Below are 17815 nucleotides of genomic sequence, written 5' to 3'. Positions count from 1 at the left end.
CACCCTGAATTGAATTACAGTTGCAGTCGCATACCAATTTTTTAATATTGTAGAGAATCGCAGTCAAATGTGATCTATATAACCTCAACTGCGATTACATTACAGTTTCAATCGTATTAAAAAAAATTAATTATGTTGCAGTCCAAATAATGGTTGAAGACAGATAATACCAATAAAAAGCATGTCAATAAAGAAATGGTTTAAGGAAAGAAAGATGAAGAGGAAAGAAGAACAGAGATTGCACAGAGCAGAGGTGCATGCAGCAATGTCAATTGCAAGTGTTGCAGCAACACTTTCTGCTATTGCTTCTGAAAATTCAAAAAAGGAGGAATCAATGAAGATAGAGATGCAACAATAGCTTATGCTTCTATTTTGGTTGCTGCCCAGTGTGCAATAGTAGCTGAAGCAATGGGAGCTAAGAAAGAAGATCTTACTAGTACAATGTTATTAGTTCTGCCATGGGGTGTACTTTAATTGGTGTGATGGCAAACTAGTATTGTGTACAAGATTGTGAAGGCAAACTAGAATAAGATTGTAGTTTTATTTGTAATATTGAGTACTTAGAAATATTACTTAAATATATTATATTATTTAGTTATATACGGTGAAATGATTAATGCTTTTAAATGATTTTGGTGTATGAATTTTTTAGATATTGAAATTAAATTAAAAAATTATTTTTATTGTTCTTTTGGATATTAAAATAATGAAAAAAAAACAGGAATATTTAGAAACTGAATTGGTGACCAAATATTTTATAAATATAACAATTTGTCACAAATTTCGTCTCTAAATCAGTCACTAATGATAAAGCAAATTAATTTAAAGTGGTTGCTAAATCAGTCTCAAACGTTAGTCACTAATTCAGTCTCAAAAATTGGTCACAAAATCGGTTACTAAATTCGGTCACTAAAACGGTCACTAAATTCGGTCGCTAATTCGGTCACTAAATTCGGTCGCTAAATCGGTCACTAAATCCGGTCGCTAATTTGGTCGCAACAGCTAGCGACGAGCAGTTTACCAACTGATTTAAATTGGTCACTAATTCGGTCGCTAATCGATTTAGTGACCGATTTTATCCATTTAGTGACCGAAAATGTGGTCTCTAAAAGCGTTTTTTCTAGTAGTGTTTCTTAATAGTTGTCTGAAGTGATCATATGCCATGAATTATGTGTGCATGTCTATTTGAAAGTACACCAAAAGTGTCATTTCCAGTTTGTCAGCCTTGTACTTCCACTTGCTTAACTTGGAGAATTATCTTGCTCTATGAATATATGAAGCATAGTCTTTTGCCTTCGAGTCTTGGAGTGGTTTTTGCATTGAATTGATCCTTTTATATTTATGGTGAAATTTTGGAATGCATTGCAATTCCTGGATCTAATATTTTCTTTAAGAATATGATCATTCTTGTTAATTTACAGATGTGGATAACGTTTTCGTTTTCCAAAAATCTGTCAAGAACGTTTTTGTTAATATGATATGCTTTGTATTGCTTTGTACCTATCTTTTATTAATACACTCAAGTATACATGTTAATATCAAAACACTTAGAATCATAATTAGAAGTCTTAATTAACCTTTGTTTAATTATCAACAAAACATTAATTTGAGATTTTGTCTCAACATGGGTTACCACCTCAGAGGAGATAAGATCATGTTATTCATCTCACCGACGGAGCTAGCACTGTTAATGTTTTCCCCTGCAGGTATTCTTACCACCACAAGAATGAAATAGAGAAGCAAGTAAGATAGTTGGTGTAGTCTGGAGACATTCGTCCTAACCAAAATGCATTTTTGAGTTCAGCGATACTCGTGAAGAAGAAAGACGAGTTATGGAGGATGTGTGTAGATTACCTTGCTCTTAACAAGTGATGAACTCTTAAATTAATTGCATGGTACTCATTATTTCTCAAAGTTAGACCTCAATTTGGGATACCATGAAGTTAGAGTTAATATTGAGGATGTGCACCAAATTTTGTTCCACACTAATGAATGCCATTACGAATATCTTGTAATGTCATTCAGATTGTTGAATGCACCCTCAGTATTTCAAACTCTAATGAATTACATTTTAAAGGTTATTCTAAGAAAATATGTGTTGGTATTTTTTTATGACATATTAGTGGACAACCCAAGTTTGGAAGACCGTTTCCATTATGTATTCTCTGTATTGAACATTCTGTAGTAGTAAGTTCTGGTGACTAATAGGAAGAAATACAATTTTGCGGAGGCTAATGTTGAATATTTAGGGCATATCATCTCTAGAGAAGTGGTAGCGATGGATCCAACTAAGGTGGTGAGTGTTTTACAATGACCTAATCGCTAAGAATGCGAAAGGAGTGTGAGGGTTCTTGGGGCTTACGGGCTACTACCGTAAATTCATCAAAGACTACGGAAAAATGGAGAGACCATTAATTGAGCTGACTAAGAGGGATTATTTTAAGTGAGGAATGAGTGTTGAGCAAGCCTTTCAACTGTTAAAGAAAAGGTAACATATACCCTGATTTTAGCACTTTCAAAAATGATTATTTATTGAGAGTGATGCTTCAGTGAATGGGTTGGGTGTTATCTTAATTCAAGAAGGGAGGCCAGTTGCTTATTTTAGTAAAGCCTTATGAGAGGAAAATTTGACCAAATCAATGTATGAAAAATGGCTTATGGTTATGGCTCTTGCTATCCAACATTGGTGTCCCTACCTTGTAGGGCAAAAGTTTGTGGTGTGTACCAATCAAAAGAGTCTAAAACATCAGTTATCATAGAGGATTTGCACCATGAATCAACAAAATTGGGCAACAAAGCTTTTTGGATATCATTTACAAGCTCAAAGTTGAGAATAAAGGTGTAGATGCATTGTCCCGTATGCATGATAGTGGGGAAATGACTTCCTTGATACACGTCCCTAAGTGATTGGGTAGGGCTAAAGTGATTGAAGAGGTCCATAAAGATGTCATGCATAAATTCTTTTATGCGTTCAAGGAGAACAAACTGGTTTGATTTGAGTTTTCTTATGTGCGATGGGGTGTTGTTGTATGCAGGGAGACTGATGATTTTTGCACAGTCTCCATGGATACCAATTATCTTGAAAGAGTTTCATTCTACTCCACAGGGTGGTCACTCCGGTTTCCATCACATTTTTAGACGAGTAGCACTGAATGTGTATTAGATTGACATGAAGATGACTATCTAGCAGTATGTGCAAGAATGTGATACTTGCCAACGTCAAATATATGTTGTTGTTGGCCTTGGGGATTTGTTACAACCATTGCCAATTCTGGAACAGATTTAGGAAGATGTATCAATGGACTTTATCATCGTTCTTCCTAAATCCAAGGGGTTTGAAGTGATCTTTGTGGTCAATCAGTTATCCAAATACAACAATTCCCTTCCTTTCAAGCATTCTTTTAATGTATGTGTGTTGACAAAGGTGTTTACAAAGGAGATAATGCAATTTCATGGCATTTCTTTTTCATTGTGAGTGACTACGACCCTATCTTTGTCAGCAACTTTTGGTATGGATTATTTAAATTACAAAGACCCTTGCTGAAAATTAGCACCGCTTACCATCCACAAACAGATGGACAAACGAAGGTCATTAACCGTTGCTTGGAGACATATCTTCACTGTTTTATAGTTGATCAACCTTTGACATGGGTAATGTGGCTGTCTTGGGTCGAATGTTTGAACAATACAACGTACCACGTCTCTACGTACTCGACTCATTTTGAATTAGTTTATGGGAGGTCACCAACAACCCTCATACGATTCCTTCAAAGGGAAACCAAGGTAGAAGCGAAGAAAAAGGAACTTGTTGATTATGATGAGAGGCTTTGAGACAATTGAAGTACCATCTCGATCGAGCTCTTTGACACATGAAAGACCAAGCTGACAAGAAAATAAGATATGTGAGTTTTACAATTGGGTAATGGGTATTCTTTAAGTTGAGGCCACATGTGCAAATTGTTGTCGAAGCACACACATCAATGTAAAGCTTGCACCAAGATATTATGGGCTTTTTGAGATAATGGTAAGGGTCGACACAGTTGCACATTGTCTCCAGCTACTTGCTACAGCTCGCATTCACCTAGTGTTCCATGTTTCATTACTTAAGAAGGCAATTGACAATTGCCAACTTGCGAATGAGTTTGTAATGCTGACACAATTCCCGTCCCTCATACTTAAGGACAAGTTTGTAACTCAAGGGAAGGGTGTTGATGTGGACAGTAAGGAATTGATGACATGTCTAGTGGGAGACATAGTGCACCTAAGGTATGAAAAATGTATGTTAGAAATTCTAAGAAAGGTGAACTGACAGGAGAGGGGGAAAACACGAGTCCCAATCTCGTATATAGGGGAAAGGTTGGATATGAGAGAAAGAATAACAAATTTTGTTAGGTATAACAAAGATAAGATTCTCTCTAATTTGAGTGAGCATAGCTCTCAGGACTAAAAGGAAGACTTATTTGCTTTGCTTAATTTTCCTTTTATGATCAATAAAATACACTATGGTAGTGAGAATAAATGAATGGTGGTATATATTCAATAGGTATCGGGTTCGATTCCCAAGCAAGACAAAAACTCGCTAATTTCTAACTAGGGGAAAAAAGGGAGCGAGAAGATTGCGAATAACAATGTCGGCCAATGAGGGTCAACCTGGTATAAGGTATGCATTCATTGCATAGTCAAGTCAACCTTCATGAAGTTTCTTAAAAAACACATTTTTTAACCATTCAAAACTATATGAAACACCTCTATTAACCATAGTCTCATTCATAGCTTTTGTCTCATCAACTCCCAATAACTCAACAACAACAATTGCCAAGTTTTCACTCATGTTAGCGGGAGGTGTGAATAACTTTCCATAACATGGTATGCCCAACAGATCCATAACATCATCAAGAGTAATAGTCATCTCACCAAATGACAGGTGAAATGAACTAGTCTATGTGTGCCATATTCAGCAAAAGTAGATATAAGATTACCATAAATTATATGCAAACTACATCTTTGCAAATGACGTAACCATGATCTAATAATTCATTTATCTATCTCAGCAGGTAATACATATCTAATATCCATGAATTTGTCTTGTTTTTTTGCCATTTGAAACAACTTTCAATGCACATCTATCCTTTTTAATTTAAAATAACACAATAAATTATATTATTAGTTAGTTTTCTATATATATATATATATACTAAATAATATTATACTATACATATATTAAACTATACTATACTATACATATACTATAACTATATTAAATTATACATACTATACTATGTAATAAAATAAATTATTTAATAATTTCTACATTCCACGGTCTAGCTGCAATGTGATGTTCACAGTGCTTAAGGATATAAAGATTGAATGGTCCTCTAAGAAACGCAAGATTCTGATTCACAATTGCTCAAATTTAGGTTGAACATAATATTGTTGACGCTTTTGTAGCTCTTTGTTGCATCACTTCGTTCTTCCTTCTCCTTTTCTCAATAGTGACGCTCTTATTACATTATGTAAGAGGTCGAATTCGATGATGTTTTACGGTGTTTTTCGCTCATTTACTTCTCACTAAAAAATTTGAATGAAAAATGAAAAACATGTACAAAAATTGAAAAATGAAAAAATTAACTCAGAAAATTCATTTTTCTGAAATTTCCGATAGTTATTGTATATAAAAAAAAATCGTAAAACTAAATTGTCCGTTGGAAATAAGTACCAAAAATTTCATTTTCAAAATATCCGGTACACAATAAAACAACCAAAAATTTTAAAAATTAAAATTTTCGATTGTTGAAGTTAGAGAAAAAAAATTATTTTTTTTGGAAATTTTAGAATGTGGGGTTATGCTCCATTATTCGAATATGTTTTAAATTTCACTATTCACTTAATGATATTTTAGTAAGTTAAATAATAAAAATTAAAAGGTTTAAATATGTTTTTGGTCCTTACAATTATAATATTTATTTATTTATTTTGATCCTCGTAAGTTTTTTTGTTTGGTTTACATCTGTGTAAATATAATTTCAATTTTAAAATAGTCATTCCGTCAAATTTCTGTTACGAAAACACTAACAACGTTAATATGTTTTTGATGTGTTTGTGAGAATGTATAACAAAAGTTTTCCTCCTCATTCAACACAACAACAACAATTTGAAGTACCTTGATATAACTTGAACGTGAGGCCTGGAAATTCATCAGTTAAGACTTAAGACACAATGACTAAATTATTTATTATATAATCCTTCGATTTTAGATATGTGTTTGACATTGTTCTATTGGTTTAATGTGAGTTGTCGTTCACTATGTCACATTGTAAATGGATGAAATCCTAATGGATTATTGCTATGTTTTAGATTGTTATTCTGCAAGGTTAACCGAAGAATATTGTTGTTTGCTGATTAGCTTTATCTGTTGTTGAACTACGAAAATGCAGGGATGAATTGTCTCGATTTGTTGTTGATAAAAGAAACCTCAAAAGCCTAAGATGGAAGGTTGTTCTAATATAGGGGGTTTTGTTCTCTGCTCATCTAGTTTGTCCACACTTTGGCTATCAGATCTTCACTCTCTATCTAAGATGGTCATCTACTTCAAATTGTTGTTGTTATTGTTGTGTTGAATGAGAATGAGGACTTCTATTACACATTATCACAAACAATTGGTGGAACGAAAAACATATTAACGGTGTTGGTGTTTTTGTAACAGAAATTTGACGGAAAAACTATTTTAAAATGAAACTATATTTACATGGATGTAAATCGAACAAAAAAATTTACGATGACCAAAATCAAAAAATGTTATAATTGCAAGAATAAAAGATGTATTTAAATGAAATTTAAAATAAGAGGTGTGGGTATGGTAGTGTATTATCTCTATCTTAATCTCATTATTAATGTCATATTTTTTTTTTATATAATAAAAATGCTATAGCCTATACGATGATGTTATTTTCGGTTTTCTAATCAAGGATCCATCACTCGCATCTCGTTATTTTCACTTTGCATCGCCACCGTTGATATAATAAAGAATACACTATTAATGAATGGTTAAGTTATTTTTAAGAAAACAAAGTTAATTAATTAAGTTAATAAATCTATGATTTTATTTTTATTTTATTTATAATTTCTATTTGTTTGGTGCCACAAAATCTATTTATAGTCGGAGGACATATCTACCTATTGTAGATTGAGGGTAATTGCTCCCACATACTTAATTTTTCAGTCAATAGATATATTAATAGAGGTGTGCTATAGGATACGACCACCGTACTCACGAAGTTGGAAGAATGTGTTTTAAACTAACCAAACATAGACAATAACGCAATCTTAATAATATACACCTTATCACTTGCATGATAATATATAGAAGTTGTTAGGTTTCGTTATTTTTGATTTGAAACAATCGGTCTTCTCATATTGAATAATATATAGTTTGTCTCTACTATAAAATTAACGAGAAATCTACTTGTCACTTTCACATCCATACTTTCTACCTCTATATACTTTTTAAATTTCAACTTTATTCCTTTCCTTTGACACAATCACAAAAAATAGTTCTGTTAAAAATTGAAAATTGAAAATACAAAATAGCATAAAGTAAAAATTCGGTACACATCTATATACTACAGATTTCAAAATCAAAAAATTTAAAATCTAACCGCGTATATTGTTTTCTTTATTTATTTAAATATGAAGTATATATTTATCTTAAAAAATGGAAAATTCAGTAACGTAAATTAATATTCCAAATATTTTGTTTTAAACAAATAACCAATAAATGAAGTTGTATATTGAATATTTTATTTTTTCAAATATTAGGTATTTAAATTATATACCAGTTACTTGGCTATCAGTATGTTATAGATCAAATATTTCCTAAATGTCAAATATCCAAAACTTCCATTTTATTTTATTTAATTATATTTTTTCAAGAATGAATTACGTTAAATTTGATAGATTTTATGCATCGAATTTGTCGATAGATTTTCTAAAACATTTATTACCGATCAAGTAAATTTTTAATATAAAATAACATTTATTTTTGTTATTATATAGAATATGATATGATTAATATTGTTTTTAATATATATTGTTGCATATATTTTCTACACACGACGACGTGTTGCAATGGACAAAATCAATTGAAGAATAAAATGAAACAATTATTGTTATTATAAGATCAGATACTGAAACAGAACAAAGTGAAATGAATACAATTAACTTTGAGTTGTGAAAATGGTGCAAGGTATACGAAAGAACCAAATTCATCAGAATTAACGGCTTCCAAAGTGCATATATGTTCATTTAATCTAAGGGTGTTACTATTGAAAGTTGGTGACAAATGGATAGTTAGTGTTCGATGTGTATTTCACAATAATCAGTTAACAAATATTTTAAAAGGTCATACATATTTGAGACGTTTAATCTAAGATGGGCAAAAATTTATTAATGACATGACAAAATACTGACTTGCATCGAGACACATATTGAGTTCATTAAAAGACCCAAACAAAGACAATCTCACATCTGTCACAAATATTTATGAGCAAAAAAGTGTGTATCGATCTAATTTGAATGGTCCCAGAACTAATATGTTACAATTATTGAAGTTAATAGAAGATGAAAATTATGTGTGCTCGCATAGAAGACATTAAGACTTAGATGTTATTAGAGACATTTTTTGGACTCATGTTGATTCAATCAAGTTGATGAATTTGTTTTCTAATGTACTAACCATGAATGGTACATTTAAAACTAACAAATACATGATATCATTGCTTGAAATAGTATGTGCACTGATAAACCTATTTTTATAGGATTTTAAAAGGATATTTATCCTCTATTTTATCTTATTTTATAGTTTTGATTTCAACTTCTTTTTATTTATTTATTTATTATATTTGCATAATTGATCATGAGATGATAAAATAATTCAAATTGGTCAAATCAACTAAGATTTTAGTGCAAAACAATAAGTTTAATATTTTAGCGTATGAGTGTTAGAAGAAGATTTGTTGCACACTTATATTGAATTTTATGATAAGAAAATGTTGCCAGATGGGAAGAGTGTTGCAAAGGGAATGTTGTTGAATAAAATCAGGATCTTCATATCATACATAGGGGAAATTAGAAACCAAAAACGGGAGTTGTATAATAGAAATGAGATCAAGGGAGTAGAAAAAATGAGAGAGAGAGAGAGAGAAAAAAAAGGAGAAATACTTTGAAAACTTATGAGTGCTTGGAGCTGGAGTAAATTGTCTCAAGTTTTGGAGCAAAAAATCATATTCTTTGATGGTTTTATTTATTTTTCTTTAATTGATGAGCACTTCTATTATTTACTTTATTTTTTATATGTCAATGAGTAACTAAGAACTCTTGTAGAGTTTTTAGTGAATCTTGTGATTAAAATACTTTTCTACTATGTCTTAGTTTTAAATTATAGTTTTGTTATAGATTTTTGTTATTTATCTCAATTAAATTATTATATTGTTTTATTTACATGTTTATGATGACCGACATTTGCATGTCTTAATCATTCAATTGACTAGTGACTAACTACAATTAATTGGTAGATATATAAGATAATTGAGATTAAGATTCTTGTATGATGAAACATAAATACTAATCTTTCAATCACTCAACCTCTTGGTTATTTATGTTTTCTCTTAATTATATTTTTTGCATGATCAATCAAATAATTAATTTAGGGAAATGAATATTACATTGAATAACGAATATTTGTTAATAGTTTTAAAGAGAGATTGATAATTGAGAAAAAAAATAAGAATTCATGTAAAACTAGTACTTAAGGTATTGATATTGCAAGTGAAATCATGACCCTAGATTAACTTTCCATTAATTCAAAGTTGTGTTGTTATAGACTCTCGTTATAATTTTTATATTATCGTTACGTTTTTGTTATCGTGAACTAACAACAATTTTCATTAGTCTAAATAATATAAAATATTGATTAATTTTATAGTTGTTAAATAAATCTCTATGGATACGATAATCTTATTTACTACTACTTGACAAATTCATACACTTGTGAAATTTTACGCAACGGTCACCTCAACAGAGTTAATATATTATGTAACATTTGATCATTTGGAATATGAGGAGCTATATAACTTTTGTTGGGAATTAGAGAAGTTAAAAAAAAAATCTTACAAGTGAGCTTAATTTCAAAAGTGATTTTGATTGATAGAGACTTTGTCACGATGAGTGTGTTTGAGGTAGTATTTCCATCATCGATGACTTTGTTATATCATTTTCATGTTGACAAAAATGTTGAATTCTAATGCAAGCCATATGTGTTGAAGGAAAAACAACATTCATTAATAAATTTTTGGAATAAAATTGTATGTTCCTCCAGTATGATGAATTACCAACTACATTTTTGCGACACTTTGAGACAATATGTGTTGATATTATCATCTTTGTTGACTATGTTAAAGATACATGGTTAACTCCTTTCAAGAAAAAGTTTGTTGTGGCTTGGACGAATCGTGTTATGAATTTAGAAAACACAACAACCAACATGTAATAAATTGCAAAGTTTCTAATTTAACGTAATTTGTCCTTTAAGTTAGTTATTTTTTTAACTTTTAGGTGTTTTTTATGTGTGTATAGATCTGAATCAACTTGTTGAAGATTAAATAATATGTTGCAAGATAGTAAAAGGAGACTTGTGTAGGAGTTAGTATGTTGTGAACAACATGTTGAAGTCACAACTGGATAATGTTAGAGTGTCGTTTCAGAAAAAGTATCATTAGTGTGGAGTTCAGACACAATAATTCAATTTTAAGGAGATTTCACGCGTTTGTTTCCAAGGTAGGTATACCAGACATTCTTAAAGAATAATCGAGAGTTAAATTGGTCAACTCTAACAAAGCGACATGTGGTTGTGCAATAAGAACAACAAATGAATTATCTTGTGCTTGTGACTTATCATATTATAAAATCATATGTATTCATATCCCATTGGACACAATTCATATTCATTGGAAGAAACTATCCACAAAGGTTAATCTTGAAGAAAAGCCCGAATTAGAGTTTGCATGTCAATTGGAATGGATGCATTATAGAAACGACTCCAATCACTAGATGTTATTTGAAAAAGGATATTAACGAGTAAAGTATATGGACTTTCATTTGCAGATACAACTTATATGTGTCCACCACCAAATAAAATTAAAACCAAAGATGGAGTTAAGAAGAGAAAGAAGTCGAAGGAATATGACGTCCATCATGATCCTTTATTTTTTGAGCATGTTGACATGGCTCAAGACTCGAAAAATTAATCATCTCAAAGTCATGTAAACAATCATTTCAAAAGTCCGGCAAACAATTTTCTCATAAGTCAAGAAAGCAACCATCTCAACAATCATGAAAGAAACAATCTATACAATTTATTGAATCAATTTCCTCCACTTAGTAATCCGTACATTGAGGATGTAGTTAATGTTGAGGCATATGGAAATGGTGGTTTTTGAACTATTTCAACATTACTTGGTTGGATTGAAGAGTCATGGTCATTAGTTCGTCAGCATTTGGACAAGGAAAGTCATACACACACTGGTATGTGTTCTTCAGTATTCAAGGGATGAGAAATGACGTACATGATAGCTTCCGCCTTTAATATTATTATGGTGTCATTCAATTTGACTTTCTTCTAATTGAGAGGTTCATTTGGAGCACTTATTTCTCTTCATCGTCTCATAACCATTGGGTTTGTCAACAATAATCTTTGGGTGCAAGTAACAAATTGATTTTCTTTCCATTAAGAACATTTGGTATAATAGTAATAAATTTAATATGTTGTAGGTAATTAAATTTGAAATCAGATTGTCTGTTGCCGCCAATTGCATAGGATTGGCCGGATTTTTGCAGTGATGATGCTAAAGCATGAGTGAAGGTGCTAGAAAACACAAGAAAAAGGGGGAGGTTTGAATTGTGTTTACAGTTTTATAAAAACTATTTATTTTTCTTACAAAGACCATTTTTTATTAAAACATTCTACTTATTATTGAAAGAATTTTAGCAAGAGTAAGGTTAAACCATAAAGAACTAAAAGACGATAATTAAAAGAGACTAAAGAGACACAAATATTTTTATACTAGTTCATAATAAACTGTTGTTACATGTAGTTCTTCCCTTACATAGATATTTTGCTTCCATATAGTCGAGAGCTTAATCCACTACTTCCAATAAATATTGTACAAGTATTCTTAACTTAACCTCTTTAGGCTTTGAATATTTTTCTATAGCCTCTCCAAACTTTCGTTTCCAAAACCATTCTTCAACATCATGTCGTTGAGGTTCATGAGGATTGTTGTACCTTTTCAGGTACCACTTTGAGAATGAAGGGGATACGCCACTATCGGGCTTATTTACATCACTTCTAATATGTGTCTAATTTGATACAAGTATGTTTCGTGGATTTTAACTCTAATCGAGAGGATGTGACATATTCAATCCTATATCAGTTCAAGTGTATGAAAATACTTTTACTGATTTACATAAATTCTAATAAGTCAGTACTGAGAGGGATTTTTCATTCATCATTTTTTATGTGTTATTGGCTTTTTCAAAATTGCACTATTTTGTTCTATGTTGTGCTGACTTTCTTGACATACCCATTTCATCTTAAATACAACGAGAAAGTATCTGTTGAGATGTTTTCGTCGAAGGTCGTTTAGGGTATAACCTTTTTACTTTTAGGGTCAAACTCGTGTACTTCATTTTGAAGAAAGACAACTTGTATCTCACAAGTTTCAATAATTTAACCATTGAGGATGAATCTATTCGTTGAGCTCATAACTGACTCCCATAAATCACTCCTTAAAATATGTATGACAATCAGAGGATAGAACAATCATAGTACCGTTTTACAAATCATTATACACAACATGTTATCAGAGAAAATAGATTATGGGCGATTATCGAACGATGTGCACAGAGGGTACATTGATCAAATGATGTCTTGTAGATTAGCAACTCATTAACTTTTATTAGAGCGTTGACTTTTATAGAGACACTGACTTTGTCATAGCGTTTACTTTTTCAAAGGCGTTGACTTTGTCATATTGTTGACTTTTTTATAAGATACAAAGTAGTTCAAAGTCAGACGCTTTGATGAGATTATCAGAGGCAGAGACAATCAATTGTTCGTCACACTTGTTAGAGATAAAGACACAAGAATTCTTATTACGATTGTCAGAGCCTGAAGCAGAAGAATCCATGTAACTCTTATTAGAGTTAAAGACAAAAGAATTCTTGTTACTCTTGTGTATCAGAGGCAGATGAACATAATCCAATTGGGTTTATCAGAGGCAACTGAGGTACTACGTTGTTCGCACCCAAAGTCATCTAAAACTTGCAATAATATGGGCACATGTCACAAAACTTTGCGCTGCCAAGTTGAAATAAAAGTTTTGGTTTCTTTTGCTTTCGTCTAGTCATCAGAAGATATACCTTATATAGCGATACATATTTTGCTGCATTTATTTTCACATTATTTCTTTTACATTTTTGCTCCATTAAAACATATCTAAAGTACTTATAATCTAAGTTACTTTAAATAGTTATTCACATAACTTTTTTTGCTTTAGTCTATACACTTAATATATATAGTTATGAGATTATTTATTGTTCTTTATTTATATGTATTTTTTATTATTAAAATATTAATAAGATAATTGTATTAAAAAAATATTTTTGCACTAAGAATTGAAAACAGTCTACACCACTGGTCTATTATGTCTATATTAAGATTTAATAATTACTTACAAATGTATTTACATTTTAATTACTCCAATGACAAAGATGAAACCAACAATTGATAATATTTATTTAATTTTATAACTAGATTAAAATTAGATACCGGTTATAAAAATGATAGGTCGACCTTCGGTATATAATCAAGTGTTTTTATATATAAAACAATTGGAATACATGAGATAAGAGTCTTTGACGGAAAAGAAGAAATTCAGGGTGATTTTAGCGCACGCAGCTCAACATTGTGTAAGAGTACACTTTTTCTATTTATTTTGATGCAAATTGATGATAAGTTTTAAATGAATGACTTTGTCGTATATATACAGCATAGAATAATAACAACTGTCCCTTCCCTCTTATCCATACCACTCCACTAGAATACGCACTTATCACTTATCGTTTGATCGGAGCACACAGAAACCAAAACTCTCTCACCCTTCCCATACCTCAAAAGTCGCAAAACCCTATCCTGTCCAATGCATAATATATGTATAGTACTATTTTGTCTCGTCATCAATCAATATACTATTAATTACTATTTTAAATTATTAACATCACTTCTAATTAATATATTCATTTTATATTTACAATAATAATATATATATCACTATTTAATTAAAATAATTTAATAAAAATATTATAATCTTTTATTTTAATTCTCCAGTTTTTAGGAGAGAAATTTAGTAATTTATTATCCGATAAAAAATAAATAAAATTTAATAAAAATTATTCCAAAAAAAATTACATTTAATAAAATTCATTAATTTTAAAACTCAGTTACTGGATTTGTAATTCTCTCTCCCATTTATAAGTTTATTTAATATACATGAAATATTTAATTGCATAATTCATTTAAGTGATTTGTCTTGGTAACAGTGATTATTTTATTTTATTTTATTTGACTTCACTTAACTTAGCTTAACTTTAATCCAATTATTATATCTCTTGTTATATTATCATATGAATAATATATATGGTCGTATAATAATATCCTATACCCTATCATATGATCCATCCTATCCTATCAAAAGGAAACACAACCTTATTCTTAATCAACTAATTTATTCATCCATCCTAGCACAACACAACACAACACACCAAACCAATTAACCACTCTCACACCTTGTCCGCCGTTGATGGAAAATTGTCTCCGCCGCCACCACTTTACAATCAAACCCCAGATAGGAGGATTCTTCACAACACCTATAATCTCTTCTTCTTGTTTGAATTTTAGGTGCAGTGGCAACAGAGTAGCGTTGAAAAGGGTGATAAAAGCAAGTGGTGGTGCTAGTCACTGTGAATTCAGTAGTTTGAACTCTCCTTTGGAACCACGTTCCCTTGTTGGAAAATTCCTTAGTGGTGTCTTTCAGAATCACCGTCAGCTTTTTCATGTTGCCGTTCAAGAAGAGCTTAAGCTATTGTCCGATGATCGTCAGGCTGCTCTTTCTCGTATGCTCCTTGCTTCCAACTCCGATCAAGCCTTGCTTCATAGGTTCCTCCTTATCCATGTCTATTCAAATTTATTTTGTCTCTAGAATTAGTTTTCACAAATGTGATTTTTAATCTCAAACTTCTTACTTAACCCAATTTTACAGATTTAACTAAAATTAATTTTAGACTTAATTGCTATTTTAGTTCAATTATTTTTATTGATTCACGAATTTGCTACTCCTATTTTAAAAGTCAACAGTTTAAGTCTTCCTATTATTACTAATTTCGATTTTTTTTTTTATATTTTTAATTTAATTGATGACATATAAATAATTAGGGAACTATTTCCGTAAATTTATAACAATAGAAGGATTAAAACTGCAATTAAATTTTAATTTTTTTATAAGTTCATTAAAAACTAATTTTTGTTACATAGTGGATACTCTCTTCAATCTTTTTTATAAGAGACAAAATGTGATACAAATGAGTCAACATAATTGATGTATAATGAATCACCTATAAGAAATTTTATTTGTGTTAAAAGAAATTATAATTAAAGGGAAGGTAAGATATGTTATACTATAGAGATAAAAACAAGATGCAATTCTATGAACAAAAAGATTCAACAGTGAGCAAAGAAAGAATCAATAGTGAGGAAAAGATTAAATTCGTCGGTTTTGTGAAATGGCACAGGAGGATTGCACAGATAAAAGAGAATCAATGTGAAGTTGCTGTTGAAGATATCATGTCCTTGCTGATATTTTACAAGTTTTCTGAAATCAGAGTCCCTTTGGTTCCAAAGCTTTCTAGTTGTCTTTACAATGGAAGGCTAGAGATATTGCCTTCTAAAGATTGGGAATTAGAATCTATTCATTGCTTAGAAGTTTTGGATATGATAAGAGAACATGTAACTACTGTAACTGGCTTGAAAGCAAAACCGAGCGTAACTGATACTTGGGCTACTACCAAAGTTCGAAAATTCTTACTTGCTCGTGTATACGTTGCTTCCATTTTATATGGCTACTTTTTGAAATCAGTTTCATTGAGGTACCATTTAGAAAGAAATTTATCTTTAGCTAACCATGATGTTCATCTTGGTCATAGGACATCCCTCTCATTTAAGGATATGTGTCCTTATGGTTTCAAGGATGCAATCTTTGGTCATTTGAGTAACATACAATCCATAGGACAAGGTTTAATAAGACAGGAAGAGGAAATTGAAGACTTGAAGTGTTATGTTATGAGCTTTCACCCTGGTTCATTGCAGAGGTGTGCCAAATTGAGATCTAAGGAGGCTGTGAATTTGGTTAGGAGTTATAGTTGTGCACTTTTTAACAATCAAGGCTCTGATTCCGTCGAGAACGACGACATTATTTTGACTTCCTTTTCTAGTTTGAAGAGACTTGTCTTGGAAGCTGTTGCTTTTGGATCATTCCTCTGGGAAACAGAAGATTACATCGATGATCTATATAAGCTTAAGGATCAATAAGGTAGTGTAGAGGCACAACATGAGTATGTTTCAATGTTTGTTGAGCGAATTACCCCCTTGTAGTTGTATATATAGTGAGATTTGTTTTTTTTTAGCTTTTGAGTTATGTTGTACAGTACTAGTACACATTTACCTTGTATAATGTATAGTTTTAATTCTTAGGCTTTGTTTGAGTTGATAGAGATTTTACATATTACAGAGTTGTATATGTATCTATAAATGTTTTTGAGTATTTTACAGCTTTTTTTTTTTATGATGTAATTAGAGACAAGAATTTTGTATTTACTTATTTGCCCAGAGTTGGAGTTGAGTTTAAAGACTCGAGCATGGAACCAAAACTCTGGCTTAACCAGAATTGAAACATCTTTTAAATCTAAATGTTTTATATTTACAACCCTTAACAATAGAATCTAAACTGGGGCAATCACACACATTTCAATTCTTCGATTAAGATGGTGCAAATTAACAACCAGGATCTCTAATAATAATTTCACAATCCTAGTGTTGTTCGCGGTGGAAACTAAAAGATGGTGCTGATCATATATGACACATGGTCATTCTTTACACTCAACTTTCTTTATAACTTTAAGAGTTATAATGGGAGCACAAATGCTACTATATATATCGATCTTTTTCTTTATAAGCATGGATTATTTTATCACATATAGATTAAGAAAGTTAGATGATAAATTTAATGTATTTATTTTATGTGTTAGAGTTTTTTAAAACACCGTTTGAATATGAATGTCTTTAGTTTTGATTTTTTTTTTATTAAATAAATTACTAATACTAATATTAATTAGGGATGTATTTTAAAAAATTAATAATAAATGCATTTAATAAATTAAAAGAAAATTTATAGAGTTAAATAAGTTTCTTTTTGTCTATAGGTTAAATGAAATTTTGGTCTTTATAAAATTTAATATTTTTTTTATCTGAATTTTTTTTAGTCCTTACATAATTATACTACAAGTAATTTTGGTTGCTGCATAATCATTTTTCAACTTTTCAATTTTTAAATAATTTTTTCTATACATATTTAAAATATTAATAAAAATATTCCCAACAAAAATCTAAAACAAGATAAATTAAATATGAATTATTTAGATGGCATAAACT

At 30.6% G+C, this 17815-nt stretch overlaps 1 protein-coding gene and 1 long non-coding RNA gene across 3 annotated transcripts in view; both read left to right on the top strand.

The window, feature by feature from the left end:
• The window catches only part of LOC101488917 (uncharacterized), a 1459-nt gene extending 829 nt beyond the window's left edge, over positions 1–630 (top strand). For both annotated transcript variants that reach the window (XR_012163948.1, XR_012163947.1), the window contains exon 3: positions 142–630. This is a non-coding gene — a long non-coding RNA (uncharacterized lncRNA). The remainder of the gene's footprint in view (positions 1–141) is intronic.
• A 14142-nt stretch (positions 631–14772) lies between these two features.
• LOC101489146 (UV-B-induced protein At3g17800, chloroplastic) lies at positions 14773–16928 on the top strand. The gene is made up of 2 exons (XM_004510183.4): positions 14773–15268; positions 15901–16928. The coding sequence occupies exons 1-2, from the start codon at positions 14913–14915 to the stop codon at positions 16694–16696; spliced, it is 1152 nt and encodes a 383-aa protein (XP_004510240.1). The 5' UTR covers positions 14773–14912; the 3' UTR covers positions 16697–16928.
• Positions 16929–17815: the final 887 nt, after the last annotated feature.

The sequence above is a fragment of the Cicer arietinum genome, chromosome 7 (assembly GCF_000331145.2).
Source record: "Cicer arietinum cultivar CDC Frontier isolate Library 1 chromosome 7, Cicar.CDCFrontier_v2.0, whole genome shotgun sequence".
NCBI lineage: Eukaryota > Viridiplantae > Streptophyta > Magnoliopsida > Fabales > Fabaceae > Cicer > Cicer arietinum.
This window is presented reverse-complemented; position numbering and strand designations above follow the sequence as displayed.

Coding starts and splice junctions, on each gene's coding strand:
- LOC101489146 (XM_004510183.4), top strand. CDS start 14,913: ATGGAAAATTGTCTCCGCCGCCACCACTTTACAATCAAACCCCAGATA. Junction 15,269..15,900: donor GATCAAGCCTTGCTTCATAG/GTTCCTCCTTAT, acceptor GAAATGGCACAG/GAGGATTGCACAGATAAAAG.